The following is a 20078-nucleotide window of genomic DNA, read 5'->3' as shown; positions in this document are numbered from 1 at the left end:
GCCGGATGAGATCCGTCTACTTACATCCTTAGACAGCTTTAAAAAGGCTGTTAAGACAGATCTCTTCCGGCAGGCCTTCCCAGAATAGAGAACCCGGCCTTAGAAATCGTCTGGGAAAGATACTGCTGCTCCCACTGATTGTTTATTGGTATGATGTTGTTGATCTTCTGGTCAGTTTTTAACTTGTATGTTTGTTTGTTGGTTGTTGTTTTTTGTTCTGTTTTTTAAATATTGCATTGGATTTAATACTTTTTAAAGGAGGGGAGGGTACCAGGGATTTTATATGTTTTGTATTTTTAACTTTGTTAGCCGCCCCGATTGTTCTCAGAGGGGCGGGATACTAATAATAATCATCATCATCATCATCATCATCATCATCATCATCATCATCATCATCATCATCTCTATGGCCTGATACAGACAGGCCAAAATAAAATTGCTTCAGGTCACTTTGGAGGTATGCTGTTTAAATGATACATGCGTCCTAAGTCCAGAAGCTGCACCAAAGCCATGCTCCAGTCCTAAGCACTGGAGTGCAGTTTTGGTGCAGCTTCTAGACTCTTAGGACGCATGCATCATTGAAACAACATACCTCCAAGGTGACCTGAAGCAGCTTTATTTTGGCCTGTCTGCATAGGGCCTTTCTTTAATAAAATTGCTAGCTTGGTAGATGAAGGGAATGCTGTGGATATAGTACATCTTGATTTCAGTAAGGCCTTTGACAAGGTTTCCCATGACATTCTTGCGGACAAGCTTGTAAAATGTGGGCTAGACAAGGCAACTGTTACATGGATTTGTCATTGGTTGACCGGCCGAACCCAAAGGATGCTCAACAATGGCTCTTTTTCATCCTGGACAGAAGTGACCAGTGGGGTGTCCAGTGGGGCTCTGTCCTGGGGCCAGTGTTATTCAACATCTTTATCAATGACTTAGAGGACAGAATTGGGGGCATACTATCAAATTTGCAGTTGACACCAAATTAGGAGGAGTAGCTAATACCCCAGAGGACAGGATCAAAAATTCAAAATAACCTGAATAGACTAGAAAGCTGGGCCAAAGCTAACAAAATGAAATTCAACAGGGAGAAATGTAAGGTACTGCACTTAGGGCAGAAAAATGAAATGCACAGATATAGGATTATGGGGGACACCTGGCTGAATGAGAGACTTATTCATGTGAAAGGGATCTAGGAGTCCAAGTAGACCACAAATTGAACATGGGTCAACAGTGTGATGCGGCAGTTAAAAAGGCCAATGCAATCTAGGCTGCATCAATAAAAGTATAGTGTCTAGATCAAGGGAAGTCATAGTGCCACTCTATTCTGCTTTGGTCAGGTCCCTCCTGAAATATTGTGTCCAGTTCTGGGCAAAACAATTCAAAAAAGATGCAGAGAAGCTGGAGCCATGTGTCCAAAGGAGGGAGCTTGAAATGGTGAAGGGTCTGGAAATCATGAAGACCTATGAGGAAGGACTTCGGGAGCTGGGGATGTATAGCCTGGAGAAGAGAAGATAAGAGGTGATATGATAGCCCTGTTTAAATACTTGAAGGGATGCCATATTGAGGAGAGAGCAAGCTTGTTTTCTGCTGCTCCAGAGAACAGAACCCAATGGAGCAACGGATACAAGCTGCAGGAAAAGAGATTCTACCTCAACATTCAGAGGAACTTGGAGTAAGGGCTGTTCCACAGTGGAACACATTCCTTCCTAGGAGATTATGGTGGAGTTGCCATCCTTGGAGGTCTTTAAACAGAGGCTGGATGGCCTTGATTCAAACCATGGACTTCTGGAATCCAAGACCATCACTGCATCACACTATCCCTCTTTACTGTCCTCCTCGCCATTCTTGTTATCTCCACAGATGTAGATTTAATAAATGCTAGAATAATTGTAATGAGTCTTTAGTAGCTGAAGGGTGTTAGCTGGTTTTGGGTGTTTTCACATAGAAAGAAGAAGCATTTGGCCACCTGTCTTTTTACACACTAAAGCAAAGCAGTGCAGCTGTCTTTGCCAGAAGGGGGAGCAAACGGGTCTTGGAGAGGGAGAGTTGTTTGCCTCCAGCCAAAAATTCTTGGAAGCCCAGGGAACAAACAGGAACCTCTGTATGTGTTCTCTCTTTTTGTCTCTCTCACATATATACATTTCTTAGAAGCCCAGGGAACAAATTCTTGGCACTGTGGCAGCCTCCTGAGGCTGCAGTATTTCTCCCAGCATGTCCTAGACACCTGTTTTAGTTTAGTGAGGGGGATTCTCAAAGGCTGGGTGCTTGTCGCTGGTGGGTTTGGACCCACACATATTCAGCAGCCCCAAACTCCCAGGAGATGAGCCTAGGAAGTTGCTTTTCTGAGCCAGGCCCTTGTAGGCATGTCTGACCCAGTATTACTGGCTCTGACTAGCATCTCTGGGTGGCATCTGCCAAAGTCTTGAGCAGGATTCCTTCCTTCCTTCCTTCCTTCCTTCCTTCCTTCCTTCCTTCCTTTCTCTATGTAAAATTGTTCTTGGGGAGTGAACCCTAAGGAAACTGTCCACACAAGGGCACTGGAAGCCACCCTCAAATTTGGTGCCCATCTTCCCCAATATTTCCGGTTCTTGTTGGCAGCACTCTCTCTCTTATGGGGTTCCTTTCCCATCCCTAGCCGGAGATCCCTCCAAAGAATATTCCCTCCAGGGATCTCCCATCCAGCGACTCAGGCCCCAAACTCTGCTCACCTTCCCAACTTGGAAAAGTTGGGGTGCCCATTTTGAACGGTACTGTCAGTTCCACCCACAGTGGCAGGAAATGCATTTTAACATTTCTTAAAAGTCAGCAAGAGTACAACTAGTTAAATGTTACAAGCCTAATGCTGTTTCTTTGCTATTGATTTGTTGTTATTGCTTCTAAAATGAACCCAGCTGAGGTGTGTTTACCCTATTAATTTGGCTTGGGAGATTGGTAGGTGCTCTTAAGAAAAATGGAAATCTTTGCCCCCTAGGCATCAGCCCCTTGAGATGTATATGCCTGTGCCCAGGGTTTCCCCCTTTCCCCTTGGGTTGTTGGTTCTTTCCTCGACACTTGATACTTTCTCCCAGGCGCTCAAGGGTGTGAATGATGAGATGGGCTGAGGGTCCTGGTGGCACTGGCTCGATTTTGCCCCCATCAAATGAGACCCTTTTGCCATTTTCAGAGCCGACAGGCGCAGTGGGGACCAATTTCCTCCCTTGTAGACCTGCTGCTGGTTTCGCCAATACAGAGCGCTGCCAGAGCGACAGCCTGTTCGCCTCTCTAGACATTTCTAGAAGGACCGCATGAAAGTATAAAGGCAGAGCGTTTCCTGAGTAGCTCTCGCTGCCAGTTTGCCAGGATGGGGAACGCTAGCTCCAAGGGCAGCGGCCACGGGCCCCTCCCGGCCTCCTCAGAGCTCCTCTTTTGTGGTTCCTTCTCCAACAAGTGGAATGAGAGTGTCTTCTTGGAGAACGAGCTCCTGACCTCCAAGATCCTGTCTGCCCTCCGCCCACGGTCAGAGAGCCCCCGGGGGCTGAGGGCCGGTAGCCTGCCCTTTGCCCCCCGGTTCCTCAGCGCCAACTCTGCCTTTGCCTCCATAGCCACTTCGCATCAATCCACCACCAGCCAGCACCTTCCCCCTCGTGGAGCCATCCTGGGCCAGGATGGAGGCACCACCAGCCTGTCTCGGACCTTCGGTATGACGGTTGCCCAGAGAGGAGGCCCGCCATCTCAGCTGACTGACGCCCCTGCTACCACCGGGACCATCAGTAAGCTTGGGTGAGTTGGATTCAAGACATTATCCTTTCCTTCACAGAGATAAAATGCGGCTTGTGAGCAAAGCAACTTTTCTCCATTCCTAAATTCACTCTGCCTTGTGGGGGGGAGTATTCTTATTTTTCTGTCTGGGGCTCCTGCTGGAAGCATTGGCACAGCCATTTTAGCAAATGGGGGTTGATGCTTGAGGTGGGGGATACCAAAAAGGATCCACTTATACAGTGGCCCCTTGGTAAATGCTGGGTACCGTGGGTGCTCATGGCATAATAAAATTGTGTCCCTTATGAAAAGATGTCATGTTGAGGGTGGAGCAAGCCTATTTTCTGCTGCTTTAGAGACTGGGAAACAGGGCAATGGATGTAAACTAGAGGAAATGATATACCACCTCAATATTAAGAAGAACTTCTTGACAGTAAGAGCTGTTTGACAGTGGAACACAGTTCCTCAGAGAATGGTGGAGTCTCCTTCTTTGGAGGCTGTTTTTAACCAGAGGGTGGATGACCATCTGTCAGAGGGTTCTTTGATTGTGTATTTCTGCACTTCAAAAGGGGGTTGGACTGGATCGGACGGACCTTGAGGTCTCTTGCAGCTCTATGATTCAGTGATTCACAATGGCAAAATTATGCTTTGCTTTTTAGGATTTATATATTTTTAAAATATTTTCAATACTTGAATAATAATAATAATAATAAATTTTATTTATATACCGCTTTTCCACAGATCAAAGCGGTGTACAGACAATTAAAACCATACAGACATTTCATAAAAGGATAAAATCCCATAATGAAACCATACAATTATAGAAGTCTAAGCACAATCATTCGCCTTCAAGGGTAAGCAGGGAATCGATGGCAACAGGGTAGATAACTTCATTCTTCAGGGGGGAAGGTTTGACAAGAAAGAGTTTTAAGCCTCTTTTTGAATGTTTCTAGGGGGGTTGTCCTTGGGTAGATCATTCCACATCCGTGGGGCTACCACTGAAAAGGCCATCTGGGATGTGGCAACATATTTGGAAGGTGGAATTACCAATAAGTTCTTCCCAGATGTTCTGAGTGTGCGGGACGGATCATATGGGGAGATGCGGTCCCTCAAGTAACTTGGGCCCAAGCCATGTAGGGCTTTATAGATAGTGACCAACACCTTGTATTGCGCTCAGAAGTGAATGGGCAGCAAGTGAACATCTTTCAAGATAGGTGTTATATGGTCAAACCTGGACGCACCAATGACCAATCTGGCTGCCATATTTTGTACTAACTGAAGCTTCCGGACTTGGTACAAGGGTAGCCCCATGTAGAGCGCATTACAGAAATCTAATCGAGAGGTTACCAGAGCATGTACCACTGTTTCAGGGTCCCTTTGGCCCAGAAAGGGCCGCAGTTGGCATATCAACCAAAGTTGATAGCAAGCACTTATGACTGTCGCATCTACTTGAGATGTCAACTGCAGAGACGAGTCCAGAAGTACTCCTAAGCTGCGAACTTCGTCCTTCACGGGAAGTGTGACCCCATTCAGGACAGGTGGATAAATTTCCTTTCTAAGGCCTGGGGGACCTATCACCAGTACTTCTGTTTTCTCTGGATTCAGGCTGAATTTGTTTTCCCTCATCCAGCCCATTACTGACTGCAGGCAGGCATTCAGAGGAGAGACGCTATCCTTGGTCACTGCATTAGTCAGGGACACAGAGAAGCATATTTGGATGTCATCAGCGTACTGATAACACCGCGCCCTGTGTCTCCGGATGTTCTCTCCCAGCGGATTCATGTAAATGTTAAACAAAGTGGAGGACAAAATAGCTCCCTGAGGGACATCAGATATCAATTCCCTCTTAGAGGAGCAAGTGTCCCCTAACTGCACCATCTGGAATCTGACTGAGAGGTAGGAACGGAACCACTGGAGCGCAGTGCCCCCGATGCCCAGCTCTCTCAGGCGTTGCAGAAGGATACCATGGTCAATGGTATCGAAAGCCACTGAGATGTCCAAAAGCACCAACAAGGTCACACTTCCTCTGTCGATGCCCAGACGGAGATCATCGACTAAGGCGACCATGGCAGTCTCAACTCCATAACCCACTCTACAGCCAGTTTGAAATGGGTCCAGATAATCGGTTTCATCCAAGACTGCTTGGAGTTGGACGGCGATCGTTCTCTCAATCACTTTACCTAGAAATGGCAACAATGAGACCGGTCTGTAGTTATTCCTTACCAGGGGGTCCAAGGAGGGTTTTTAAGCAACGGTTTAACTGTTGCTAGTTTTAGACTTGATGGAAATTTTCCCTCCCTGAATGATGTATTGATTGCAACAGTAATGTTACAGCATCACCACCCTGGACAGTCAGCCAAGAAGGACAGGGATCAAGAGAGCATGTCGTCTTCCTAACACTTCCAAGAAGCTTGTCCACTTCATAGGTATGAACAAACTCAAAGTGATCCAGTTTAACAGAGTCCACGGAAGCTCTGGATACCTCTTCTATAGTTTCTGTTGAAATGCCAGCGTCGAGATCAGCCCTTATTCGAGAGATTTTATCTGCAAAGAAGTTGTTAAAATCGTCACAGCAGGCTATAGTTGGTTCTAAAATAGGGTTCAGGGTGGGGGGGAAGCTGAGTCAGTTCCCTGACCACCCTGAACAGCTCTGCTGGACGTGACTCCGCAGACGCAATACGCGCAGCATAGAAGTTCTTTGCTGTGTCTATTGCCACTCCATATGACTTCAAAAGAGCCTCATGGAGTGTCTTGTTGGATAAGCGCTGGTGTCTCCGCCAGCTACGTTCTAGTCGTTGCGCGGCCTGCTTCATTTCCTGGAGATCTTCTGTATACCATGGTTTTCTATTGGAAGCAGGCCGGAAAGGACGCTAAGGAGCGATACTGTGTATAGCCCTGGAGAGATCGTTGTCCCAGATGTTAGTCAGGGCATCAACAGAATCACCGTTAGATCCAACCATAAGCCCTTCTAAGGCTTCTTGGAACCTTTTGGGTTCCATCTGCCTTCGAGGGTGGACCATCCTAATCGGTCCTCCACCCCCGGGGGGGGGATTTGGGTAGTTGCCTTAAGTCGAACCTCAACCAGGTAATGGTCCGTCCATGACAGAGCAGATGTACTGCCAACCTCTGCCCACGGAGTGTCCCAGTCCGTACTAAAGACAACATCGAGCGTATTACCTGCGCAATGCGTCGGACCTGAGACTAACTGGGATAGGCCCATGGCCATCATGGAAGCCATGAACTCTCGAGCCGCACCTGTTAGATTTTGTGAGCCGGCCTCGAAAGGAATGTTGTGGTCTCCCAGAACCAGAAGTCTGGGAGACTCCAGCACCAGTTCCGAGACCAGCTGTGTCAGCTCGGCTAGGGAGTCTGTTAGCCCACGGAGTGGACGGTAGACCAACAGGATCCCCAGACTATCCCTAGCCTTCAAGGTCAGGTAAATACACTCGATGAAGTCCGTTTTCCGGATGGGGTTCCTGGTTAAGGTGAGAGTATTTTTATGGACTATGGCAACACCTCCCCCCCACCCACATGTCCTGGTTTGCTCCCTAACAGTATACCTGGCTGGAAGAGCCTGTGCCCACACTGCGTTGCTCTCAGCCCCCAGCCAGGTCTCTGTAATGCAAGCCAGGTCACAATTCTTGTCTTCCAAAAGATCGTAAATAATGTGGGTCTTATTCTTGATTGACCTGGCATTGCACAGGAGCAGAGATAGGGTTGGATTGACCCTCAGTTCTTTTGGGTTAGGAGGGTGGATGGAAGGCAGGATATTAAGCATTGATCCTGCCTTCCCTTATATCGTAATTACACCCTTCTACCGCTGTATCGCCCCCTGCCCCGCACTACTTCAATTGGAGCTCTGTCATGTAGATGTAAATTAACAAAGCCTCCCACTTCCCCACCAGAGTCATCCCTACAATACAACATTTCCCCACTAAACAGCGACACAGTCAGTACCTGGAGGAGAGCCCACATTAGGCTCATTCCTCTTGCCCCTGTGCTTGCCCACTACAACCCCACCCAACAACTACACAACACAACTAGTACACTACAACGTGGCTGCGCATGTGCACAGCTGCGGAGGTGTAAATGGTCTGGTGCTACTCAGGCGCTGCGCAGCTGCATAGGGGACAACTCACACAAACCAAGTCCTGGGGCACAAAAACACACCAACACACGCCTGTCCTTGGTGTCGGAACGAAGGGGGAGCCGGCAAGCCAGCTTTAAGAGGTGCCGCTCTCACCGACACGCCCCCTCACCCTCCACACAGCTGTTCTTCAGGCTATACCTGATGGAGCTGGGTCTGCCTGATCGCTCCCTCTCAGGCCAAGATGACAGTTAAAGGAGGGAGGAGTCTCTTCCTTCTGCCAATCCCTGATGGAGCTGGGTCTGCCTGATCGCTCCCTCTCAGGCCAAGATGACAGATAAAGGAGGGAGGAGTCTCTTTCTTCTGCCAATCCCTGATGGAGCTGGGTCTGCCTGATCGCTCCCTCTCAGGCCAAGATGACAGATAAAGGAGGGAGGAGTCTCTTCCTTCTGCCAATCCCTGATGGAGCTGGGTCTGCCTGATCGCTCCCTCTCAGGGCAAGATGACAGTTAAAGGAGGGAGGAGTCTCTTCCTTCAGGCTATCCCTGATGGAGCTGGGTCTGCCTGATCGCTCCCGAGGAGTCTCTTCCTTCAGGCTATCCCTGATGGAGCTGGGTCTGCCTGATCGCTCCCGAGGAGTCTCTTCCTTCAGGCTATCCCTGATGGAGCTGGGTCTGCCTGATCGCTCCCTTTCAGGCCAAGATGACAGTTAAAGGAGGAGGAGTCTCTTCCTTCTGCCAATCCCTGATGGAGCTGGGTCTGCCTGATCGCTCCCTCTCAGGCCAAGATGACAGATAAAGGAGGGAGGAGTCTCTTTCTTCTGCCAATCCCTGATGGAGCTGGGTCTGCCTGATCGCTCCCTCTCAGGCCAATATGACAGATAAAGGAGGGAGGAGTCTCTTCCTTCTGCAAATCCCTGATGGAGCTGGGTCTGCCTGATCGCTCCCTCAGGGCAAGATGACAGTTAAAGGAGGGAGGAGTCTCTTCCTTCAGGCTATCCCTGATGGAGCTGGGTCTGCCTGATCGCTCCCGAGGAGTCTCTTCCTTCAGGCTATCCCTGATGGAGCTGGGTCTGCCTGATCGCTCCCGAGGAGTCTCTTCCTTCAGGCTATCCCTGATGGAGCTGGGTCTGCCTGATCGCTCCCTTTCAGGCCAAGATGACAGTTAAAGGAGGGAGGAGTCTCTTTCTTCAGGCAATTCCTGATGGAGCTGGGTCTGCCTGATCGCTCCCTCTCAGGCCTGAATGCTTGAATCCGTGGATAAAGAATCCATGGATACAGAGGGCCGACTGTAGTAGGTTGAATAAAGAAGAAGAATCTGATGGGACATGAAAATCCACATCTGGCCGCTGCATTCCTCCCAAGGATGGCAGCTGCTTTTTTTCTGTTTAATTTGCTGGGGGTTGCAGAAGGGGATTTGGTGGTTCTTTTGATGATGGGGATTTTTTAGAGGAGTTCTGCCAGGGTCATTGGGTCGGGAGGAGGTGGACAGTAGCTCCTGCTGGACATCACATTCGGGGGGGGGGGGGATGATTTGCATTTTGTGGTAGTGGAAGAGTCCCTTGGCTTAGCTTTCTGTTGAGTTGGTTGTGAGTTCTTCATGACACCCTGGAGGGAGACGGACCTAGTTGTCCTGAGGGGAGTGTGGAAGAAAGCTCCAGACCGGGGTAGGCAACCTTTTTGAGCCGGGGGCCGGGTTGGTGTCCCTCTCAGACAACTGGGGGGCCGAAGGTCATGCGAGACTTCGCCGCCATTTTGGAAAACAAAATGGTGGCCCCCGGGACCTGGGAAAAGCTGCAAGTGGCGGCGGCGGCAGCTGGGGAAGGCAGGGGGTGGCGGAAAGTCCTCTGCGGGCCGCATCCGGCCCGCAGGCCAGGGGTTGCCGACCCCTGCTCCAGACAGACAACCCAACTACCTCCCTTAGGAGACAGCCTTGAACTGGAGACTTACTCATGGGAACAGTTCTTTGGGAAAGAGGTCTTGAGTTGGTGGTCTTTCCCTGCTGGAGCCTTACCTGACCCTTCTTTGGTCACCATGTCCCCTTGTTGGAGTGTCTTTCCCCTAATCCCCAAGACACTTCTGCTTTTTCTGCCTGAAGAAGTGGGAGGAGGAAGGTCCTTGGTTTTGCTCCTTCTTTCCTCTGCCTCCCCATGTTGGCAGCCTCCTTTCCTTGAGTCCATTTGTTTTGCCTTGATTGATGCCATCCTCCTGCCCCTCAGCACCCATGGATCCTGCCCCCCTTCCTTTCCTGTCCCCCTCTCTGCTGACATTTCCTTCAGGAGCCATCTCTTAATGCAGTGTTTCTCAAATAGTGGGGTGCGTCCCCCAGGGGGGGCGTGAGGCTCCGTAAAGGGGGGCCACCTACTTGGAAGAGGGCCCCATGCGCCATGGGCCGGAATGGGCTGGCGGCGGCCCCGGCAGGGCTGGGTCCTCCTCGCAAGAGCCCTGCGGGAGGTGGCGATGGCAGAAGGGCCGAGTGGGCCATGGAGGGGAGCCTCTCCAGCAGCGGAGTGAGCGGGAACCCGGGCCGCCTGGCCATTGGAGGAGGAAGGAGGAGGCTCTGCGCTGGAGGCAACGGCCGAGAGGGGCTCCTCTGAAGGGAAAGAAGGCGCCTCTCTGGGGCAGAAGAACAGCTAGGGCCAGGCTCCAGTCCTTCTCCTCCTCCTTTGGGAGGGACCGCCCCTGTCAACTGCCCGAGAGGCCACCCCTTGCCTGGGCGGGAAAGGAGGAGGCCATTGGCCGAGGCTGAGGCGTCGAGGAGGATAAATAAAGGTACTCAGTTTGATACCACTTTTGTCAAAAACACACTGCAGAAATAATCCAGTTTGAGACCACTTTGGTCAAAAACACACTGCAGAGCTCTCTGTCAGAAAAGGATAAAACTACAGTTCCCAGAATCCTATAGCATTGAGCCAAGGGAGTGCAAGCAGTCTCAAACTCAAACTGCAATGTGGACCTTATCAAGGCATGCATCTTAGTAAATGGAGGGCATTTTGGAATTCCTCCTGGACAGAAGGTTGGAATGTAGGACGTATTTCCTCAGATGCATGGGAATTGTAGTTCATTGTGGCACCAGAGCTCTTTCTCACAAAACTACAATTCCCAGGGTTCCCTAGCACTGAGCCAGGGCAGTTAAAGCGGTCTCAAACTGGATTATTTCTGCAGTATGGATTGGACCTTGAGCATTTTTAATAACGAAGGTCCAAAACACTGCAGAAATAATCCAGTTTGTGACCGCTAACTCTCCTGGCTCAGTGCTAGGGAATCCTGGGAATTGTAGTTTGTTGTGGCACCAGAGCTCTTTTTGATAAAGAAGGCTCAATGTCTCACAAAACTACACTTCCCAGGGTTACCTAGCACTGAGCCAGGGCAGTTAAAGCAGTCTCAAACTGGATTATTTCTGCAGTGTGTCTTGGACCCAACTCAGGCTGCATCTTCACTCCAGACTCCAGAGACAATCCAGTTTCCCAGCAGAGAGGGTCCTGTCCTCCTGTAATCTGGGTTTAGCTCCTCCTATTTGCTCCTGTAGGCAGGGACTATAAACAAAAGACCGGCCCCTATATAGGGAGGAGCTAGCCCGCCTGAGCCTCAGTCTTGTTCCTGCCTATGCTCCTAGCAGGATGTGTCTCTTCCAGCCAGCAAGGTTTTTCCTTCTCCGAAAGCGGTTTGAGAGTTTTCTTGGCCTTCCCTTCTCCTCTCTCCTGCCTTTCCCCCCTTCTTTGGTGGTGGCTATGGCAGAGGACCCCAAGAGCACTGGCTAAGGGTCATCCTTAGCTCAGGCTTCCCTAACTCAGGGTCTACCAGCTCAACAGAAGGAGCTGGCTTCAGAGAGAGACCCATTGGGATGGGTTTGCTGTTGCTCTGCAGCTTCTTCACTATTGCCACTCCAGTCCTTTTATTCTCTTCGTTTCTCTTGCTGCCTTGGGAGCATGAAGAAGAACTTAACATGGCAAGGGCTCCCAGGATTGGAGAAAGGTCTTGGCTTTGTAGGCTTCCCATATCCCGCCTGGGGGCGGGACTTTCCCGATTTGGGGCGGGTCCGCACGGTCCCGCCCCGGTTTGGCCCCGCCCCCGGGACTCCCCCCCCCCAGCGAGTCCTGCAGGCTTGGCTGGGGCTTGGAGGACGTCTGTCTTCCAAGCCCCAGCCATGCCCAGGGGGCTCCTCCGCGATCACGGAGCCCTCCAGGCTTGGCTGGGGCTTGGAGGACGTCTGTCTTCCAAGCCCCAGCCATGCCCAGGGGGCTCCTCCGCGATCGCGGAGCCCTCCAGGCTTGGCTGGGGCTTGGAGGACGTCTGTCTTCCAAGCCCCAGCCATGCCCTGGGGGCTCCTCCGCGATCGCGGAGCCCTCCAGGCTTGGCTGGGGCTTGGAGGACGTCTGTCTTCCAAGCCCCAGCCATGCCCAGGGGGCTCCTCCGCGATCGCGGAGCCCTCCAGGCTTGGCTGGGGCTTGGAGGACGTCTGTCTTCCAAGCCCCAGCCATGCCCAGGGGGCTCCTCCGCGATCGCGGAGCCCTCCAGGCTTGGCTGGGGCTTGGAGGACGTCTGTCTTCCAAGCCCCAGCCATGCCCAGGGGGCTCCTCCGCGATCGCGGAGCCCTCCAGGCTTGGCTGGGGCTTGGAGGACGGCTGAAGCCAAGCCCCAAACCTCTGCCTGGGTGCCTCCGTCTCTGGGGGGGGGGGAAATCCCGGGGGTGGGGGCAAAACGGCGACGGAGGCAGCCAGGCAGGGGTTTGGGGCTTGGCTTCAGCGAGGCCCCATTCCCTTGCCTGGCTTCCTCCGTTGGCGACGGAGTCAGCCAGGCAGGGGAAAGAGCCTTTCCTCTTTCTCCTCCTCCTCTTCTTCTGCCTCCTTTTCTTCCTCCCCTTCTTCCTCCTCCTCCTCTTCTTCTTCTTTCTCCTCCTCTTCCTCCCCTTCTTCTTCATCTTTTTCTTCCTCTTCTTCTTCCTCCTCTCCTCCTCCTCTTCTTCCTCCCCTTCTTCCTCTTCCTTCTTCCTCCCTTTCCTCCTCTTCTTCATCTTCTTCCTCCTCCTCTTCTTCTCCATCTCTTCTTCTCCTCCTCCTCTTCCTCCCCTTCTTCCTCTTCCTTCTTCCTCCTTTTCCTGCTCTTCTTCATCTTCTTCCTCCTCCTCTTCTTCTCCATCTCTTCTTCTACTCCTCCTCTTCCTCCCCTTCTTCCTCTTCCTTCTTCCTCCTTTTCCTCCTCTTCTTCATCTTCTTTCTCCTCTTCTTCTCCATCTCTTCTTCTCCTCCTCCTCTTCCTCCCCTTCTTCCTCCTCCTCTTCTTCTTCTCCTCTTCCTCCTCCTCTGCCTTTTCCACTCTTCCTCCTCTTCAATGCCCAAATATGCTGTTTGGAATGGGGGGGGGGAGGTTAGCCAGAAAGGGAAGTACATTTCTGCCATCTGTCTAGGAACAATGCCAAAATGTCCTCCATTTTGATCATGCCTAAGAAACATGCATTTATATTAACATTTTTAAAAAAATCATCGATTTTTTTGCGTGTCCTCCATTTTTTTTTAAAAAAAGTGTCCTACATTTGAAATTTTTGTCCTACCTTTGTCCTACTTTTGTCCCAGTTTGGAGGTCCAGAATTATGGCAACCCTATGGCTTTGCCAATGACTCTCCCTCTCCTCCAAGCTGCCCCCTATCATGGTGGGAGCACAAGAGATTTCTGCAAACAGCATTGCAGCACATGGGAGCCGTGGGAACAGATGGTGAGGGGTTTCACCTCCATGTCTCTGTTTCTCCACATCACCTCTGCCCAGCCTGTTTAAGGCCAGGGATCAGTGAGGAAACTGGCCAGAAGTCATGGAAACTTCCCTCCTCAGCATCTCTGCCCAGCCAGAGTTCAGAGGACAGGCCAGCCAAAGCCATGGCAAAGGATTTCTCTGCATCACCTCTGCCCAGCCTGTTTAAGGCCAGGGATCAGTGAGGAAACTGGCCGGAAGTTATGGAAACTTCCCTTCTCAACATCCCTGCTCAGCCCATTGGGGCCAGAGTTCAGAGGACAGGCCAGCCAAAAGCCATGGCAAGGGATTTCTCTACATCACCTCTGCACAGCCTGAAACAGGGCCAAGGTCAGAGAGGCAAGCCAGCCAGAAGACACAGGAGAAGGGTGAGTACCAGGGGCCCTCTCTCTCCAGCCACCAAATAACCTTTGCCAGATCTAATGCCCTCTCTCGGGGCAGGCATTTCCAGGAGGCCTCTGCCATGGCCATTGCAGGCACTATGCCTAGCATAAGGTTTGGGACTCTGCCAGGAGGGCAGATGGGGACATAAACCCTTGGTCTCCCTTCCCTTCTCTGGCCCCAATAGCACCCAGGACCCCAACAGGTGTGGGGGATCCTTTTGCAGACTGCGAAACACATGGTGGTGTTGCCAGGGCTCCTGCACTTTCACTTTGAATTCTTATAATGTGATGGTGTGTAAGGAGGCAGAGGACTCCTCTTCTATCTTGTACAGCCTTCCTTTAGTTCCTTCCTAAAGTTCAGTTCCTTGATTTACCTTGCTACTCACTTGGCTTGTTATTGACTGAGGCTCAGGGTGGCTAGCTCCTCCCTATATAGGGGCCGGTCTTTTGTTTATAGTCCCTGCCTACAGGAGCAAATAGGAGGAGCTAAACCCAGATTACAGGATGCCAGGACCCTTCTCTGCAGGAAATGAACGTGTCACGGTAAGTACCCAACGTTCCTTTTCATACCGTTTTTACTGCCATGGCCCAGTGCTATGAAATCCTGGGAATTATAGTTTGTTGTCACACCAGAGTTTGCTGAGAGAGAAGGTTAAATGTCTTTGAAAACTAGAATTCCCAGGATTTCCTAGCACTGAGCCATGGCAATTAAAAGGGTGTCAAACTGGATTTATTTTTGCAGTGTGGTTGCAGCCTAACACATTTCTATTTGGCACAAAGCTTCCTGAACTCCCTTCATGTCAAAATAAATATCTTAAAAGGACTGAAAGATTCTTTGTTTGGTTCAATGGTGATTTTGAGAGTTGAAATAAGTTACAGTTATTTTTATTCAATTATGTTTACGTTTATTTGCAAAACATCCGCCATTTGAACATTATGGGAATTTTCCGGGAATTGTGACTGAATATTCCGTGTGATCTGGGGGGATTCAGCGGGTTTGGGACAAACATTTTAGGGAATTATCTTTGAGGCTTGTTGGCAACAAGACAAATGATACTATTTACAGTTGCGCGGGGGCGCGAAATGTTTTCTTCTTCCTAGGGGGGGCATGACAGAAAATAATTGAGAAGCACTGTCTTAATGGCTCTCATGTGCTCCTCTTGCGATGCCCAGAGCAATCTTCAGCTCATTAAAATAAGAAATGACTTCTGTCACGCAGGACCTGGGAAGAAGGTGCTGACCTGGTTCTGTGTCTTGTTTGATTGCTTAGACTCACCGGGGGAGAGATGGACGAAGGGGATTCTGGCCTCATAAAGCTGAAGTTGGCCACTGATGATGCTGTCTCGCTGGCCCCAGAATCAGTCTTCGTGGAAGGTAAGGAGGGGGCTTGCGTGGATGCTCCTTGATTTGAGGTCAGGACTGTTGCTCCCTCAGCCTCCTTGCTAGCGGGAGAGTGCACCCCTCTCCAGTTTCTCAGTGACAAGGACAAAAGGAGAAGGCTGTTTTTAGGATAGGGTGGGACATGTCAGTCCTTCGTGGTATTCTCAAACTGTACCGTCTGCATTCCCTCACTATTGGCTTCACCGCCTGTGGGTGGCTGGGAGTTGTAGGCCATAATCAAAGACAAACCCAGTCCTTCGTGTACACAGTTGTCCCAGCCTTGCTTTAGAGCTAGAGTTCAACAAGAACAGTTTATAAGGCACAACAGCCATTACAAAATGGCTTCCTTATCCACAGATTCTTTGTCCACGGATTCAGTCATCCATGGCTTGAAAATTTTAAAACAATATAAAAATTCCAAAAAGTAAACCTTAATTTTGCCATTTTATATAAGGGGAATCATTTTCTCATGCCATTGTTTTTAATAGGACTTGAGTATCCACAGATTTTGGTGTCCATGGGGGGTACTGGAACCAAACCCCAGCGGATAACAAGGTCCAACTGTTTTACAAACAACAATCATTCATTTCACTGGACAACAACTTGTTAACTTTATAAACATGAATAGGAATTAGAAACTAGAGTTGCAGAAGAATGATTATGCAGCCAGGATTCAGTTGCATCAACAGCAGAGCTGTGGAAAAGCAAGTTTGTTAGACTACATCTTCCAGAAACTTTTAGCCAGGTTGGTGGGAGCTGTCAAATTGAAGCGGCCACTTTTCCAAGCTCTGCCTACAGAGGAAATACATGCTTAGTTGCACCGAGCTATTGTGTGATGGAGCCATAGCAGAGGGAACTGAAGTTGTGTGAAAATGATGTGTGTGTTGAAGGGGGAGATATGACGTGGCCTTGCTCAAGGCTTGTGCTGTCCCTTAAAAGTCAAGTTAGGGTCTTGTGCAGATTATACACTGACTTTTTCCCTCCTTTTCTTCCACCTCCTTCTGTTCCTTTCAGATGCACACTTTGCCTCTTTGCAGCATGAGCTGGAGAAGGATGCCCAGGAGTTTGAGGCTCAGTCGTGGAGTCTGGCAGTGGATCCATCCTATGTGAAGAAGCAAGAGAGGGAAGTAATCAAGAGACAGGATGTTATCTATGGTGAGGATGCTTGGCTGGCCTGCACAAGGCCTGGGCTTCATCCATCCCTTCCTCCTTTTGATTTATGTCCTATGTTCCCCTCAAAAGTTTGGTACTCAAAGTTTCTTCCAGTTAAGCAGAACAAAGACGATTAAACCAACAGGTAGGTAATAGAATAATACATTTTGAAACACTCCAGTAGAAGGAAAAGGCAGAGTCCTTTCCATTTCCCTTTTTTATAGCAAGTGAGGTCAGTTTTCTAGAGGTTCTCCTGACAGAGATTTGTTCCCCAAAGGTCTAAAAAAGGTCTCAGTCAGAGGAGATGCATTGGTGCAAAGGGAACTTGGTAAATCAACACTTCATGTTGATTTTAGTGGATCTGCTGTAATTTGACTTAGGCCAGGGTCTTTGCCAGCAGAGTCAGCATAGTGTGGTGGCTTGAGTAATGGACTACTACTCTTGAGATCAGGATTTGATTGCCCACTTGGCCATGGAAATTCACTTGGGCAAGTCACACTGTCTCAGCCTCAGAAGAAGGCAGTGGTAGCAAATTCCCTCTAAATTAATGGGTTTGCAAAGACAAACCCATGATAGCATCGTCTTAGGATAAACATAAGTCCAAAATGACTTGAGGGTGCGCAACAACAACTTTGCCTTCCAGCAGAAAGACAGCAGGGAAGGGGCCAGTCTAACATCCTTGGGCAGGGAGATCCCATGGCTCTCTGGACAGAGCTGCTGGTCCTCATCTGTGATGTGCAGAGGCTAAGTGTAGGAGCAGCTCTCATGCAGAAACAGGAGGGGCTGATGATGGGGGCCATTTTCCTCTTTGTGCTGGAAGACGTCAGGAGGAAGAGGGTTGTGGATTGAGTGAGGACTCACAGGGCATTATGGGAGAATATGGAGGGGAGATTCCTCTGGCTGATTCAGGAGACCCAAAGCTCCTGTCGCTGCAACCCTTCTTGGTCTGTTCCTGCAGAGCTGATGCAGACAGAGATGCACCACGTCCGGACTCTGAAAATCATGCTGAAGGTCTACTCACGAGCCATGCGCGAGGAGCTCCAGTTTGGCAACACCATCATCCACCGCCTCTTCCCCTGCGTGGACGAGCTGCTGGACCTACATGGGGCCTTCCTCTTCCAGCTGAAGGAACGCCGGAAGGAGGCCTTGGAGGAAGGCAGTGAGCGAAACTATGTCATCCAGAGCTTCGGGGACCTCCTGGTGCAGCAGGTGGAGAGCCAGGGTTTTGGTGGGGTGGGTGGCCCCTTTCTGTAGGCTTTGTGGACCTCCTTGGCTCAGTTAACCATGGACTATGTCAGGCTAGACCAGTGATTCCCAAACTTTGGTCCTCCAGGTGTTTTGGACTTCACCTACGAGAAGCCCTAGCTAGCTTGGTTAACAGTATGGAATTCTGAGAGCTGAAGTCAAAACATCTGGAAGACCAAAGTTTGGGAACCCTTGAGCTAGACTAACAAGCTGCTGCCTCCTCGCTTGAGGAAACCCTTGAGCTGTTCCAGGCCCCTCTCAGCAGGCATCCCTCACTCCCCTGGCAGTGCCAAATCTGACCCACTTATTGGGGTTTCTTCCCCAGATCGGTCTGAGCAAACCTGGCACCTTGCTGTGCGGTTTTTCCTTAACCCTGACATCTTAACAACTTCTGTCCTTGTAGTTTTCTGGCGAAACAGGAGAAAAAGTGAAAGAGAAATATGGCATCTTCTGCAGCAGCCACACTGAGGCTGTGAGCTACTATAAGGAGCTGATGCAGCAAAGCAAGAAATTCCAGAATTTGATCAAGGTAAAGGGAAGGTGGGGAAGGAATTAGAAAAGAACTTACAGTACATGGAACCAAAGGTGAAGAAAGGCCATGGCTGCCTCTGGTGTTCTGTGAGTAAGCATCTTCTCTTCTTTTTCTCTTCTCTCTGCCTGGCTCCCTTCCTCCCTCTTTTTGCGTCTTGTTCCCTAGAGAATCAGCAACTCTTCCATCGTCAGGCGGCAGGGCATCCAGGAGTGCAACCTCCTCGTGACCCAGCGCATCATGAAGTATCCTGTCCTGGTGGAGCGCATCATTCAGAACACAGAAGGTGTGGCATGTTGCCTGTTGGGGCTTTGCCATGATTTTGCCCTCCTAGGCTGCCTCTGCCCAGGGAAAGGACATAAGAGCCTCTTGCAGGGCACAGTACTGCTCAGCACCCGTTCCCGCAAGCAGCAGAATTTTCACTTTCTGCCTTTGCTTCTTTGGGATTCCTTAAGTCTGCAGGGTCTTTGTTATGTTTGCACTGCACTGTGGAAGAAGCTTTAACTTTAAAAAGTGGGAGAGTTCTGAAAAGTGGAATTTTTTGGATGAGAGCTGCCATGCCGAGTGAGGAGTTGTCATTCAGAAAACTTAGTGTTAGTAAGGACAGGTTGCTTACCTGTAACAGTATTTCTTTGAGTGGTCATCTGCGAATACATACAAATGGGTTTTACTGCGCCTGCGCAGTGCTGTTCGGAAACTTCTGGAATCACTGGGCAAAGTTTACTTTGCAACATATAGAAACTTTTTGGCGGTAACTCCGCCCACCCATTATAAGGCCCCTGCCTTCCCGCTCTTTTCCCCAGTTCCGCAATTTTTCCGCCAAGCAGGCGATGGAAAGAGCCAATAAGAGCAGGACACTGAGGGGATGGACGGGTGGGATTTGTATGTATTCGCAGATGACCACTCGAAGAAATACTGTTACAGGTAAGCAACCTGTCCTTCTTCTTCGTGGTCTCTGCGAATCATACAAATGGGTTTAGACTGACAAGCTTAGGTATGCGGCGGAGGGAGTGTCCTGAGACCAAAGCTATGGTAAACCAAAGGCATATTTATTGGAACAATAAACACCTTGAACCATAAAAAGAGCCAGTCTTTTTGTTCATGCACAAACCAAACATAGCAATAACATTGCAAAACCTGAGAAGGGAATAACGGGTCATGCAAGACCAGTCCCATTGAAATTGTGCAAACCAACATTCAGCAAAATGTAAACAGTGGCATATGTACATAAATGGTAAAACACAAACCCTCAGTAGTGCAATCAATGCAACCCTGAAACCAACACAGCTCTCCCGAAAGCTGCGTCTCGGATGGCTCTGATGTCCAACCTATAATGCTTAATAAAAGTCAGAGGTTGGGACCAGACAGCAGCCTTGCAGACATCCTCTAAGGGAATCCCCGAGAGGAATGCCGAGGATGCTGACATTGCCCTTGTGGAGTGGGACCGAACCCTGCCAGGGAGAGGCTTGCCCAACAGTTCATAGCAGAGGCGGATGGTACCAGCCACCCATTTGGAAAACCTCTGCGCAAACACAGGTAATCCCTTTTTCGGTACCGAGTAGCATTGGAAAAGTCTCTCGGACCGACTGGAAGCAGCAGTTCTGTCCAGGTAAAACGCCAGCGCTCTCCTGACATCAAGAGAGTGCAGGCTTCGCTCCGCATCCGAAGTCGGATTGGAAGTGAGGGTAGGCAACACAATGTCCTGGCACATGTGAAAAGCAGACACAACCTTAGGCAAGAAAGTAATGTCCGTCCGAAGGACCACCTTGTCCTTATGAAACGTAAGGAAGGGCTGGTCCCTTCACAAGGCACAGAGTTCGCCCGCG

The 20078-nt window shown here is 50.0% G+C and overlaps 1 protein-coding gene across 8 annotated transcripts in view; it reads left to right on the top strand.

Annotated features, from left to right (window-relative positions):
* Positions 1–20078, top strand: part of ARHGEF18 (Rho/Rac guanine nucleotide exchange factor 18) — a 77964-nt gene that overhangs the window by 18141 nt on the left and 39745 nt on the right. For 4 of the 8 annotated variants that reach the window (XM_089535885.1, XM_089535887.1, XM_089535886.1 and 1 more), the window contains 6 exons: positions 3579–3756; positions 15217–15320; positions 16341–16481; positions 17437–17687; positions 18127–18252; positions 18421–18538. In XM_089535885.1, coding sequence (XP_089392011.1) covers positions 3677–3756; positions 15217–15320; positions 16341–16481; positions 17437–17687; positions 18127–18252; positions 18421–18538 — 820 coding nt within the window. In that variant the 5' untranslated portion in view covers positions 3579–3676. Of the gene's footprint in view, positions 1–732; positions 1516–2976; positions 3757–15216; positions 15321–16340; positions 16482–17436; positions 17688–18126; positions 18253–18420; positions 18539–20078 lie in introns of those variants that run through there. The other 4 variants (XM_089535883.1, XM_089535880.1, XM_089535884.1 and 1 more) reach the window with 3 other exon arrangements.

This window comes from Sceloporus occidentalis, unplaced genomic scaffold, assembly GCF_023333645.1.
Source record: "Sceloporus occidentalis isolate IW3139 unplaced genomic scaffold, rSceOcc1.0.p SCAF_8, whole genome shotgun sequence".
In the NCBI taxonomy this organism is placed as follows: domain Eukaryota; kingdom Metazoa; phylum Chordata; class Lepidosauria; order Squamata; family Phrynosomatidae; genus Sceloporus; species Sceloporus occidentalis.
Note: the sequence above shows the minus strand (reverse complement) of the source record. Positions and strands in the feature narration are given on the sequence as shown.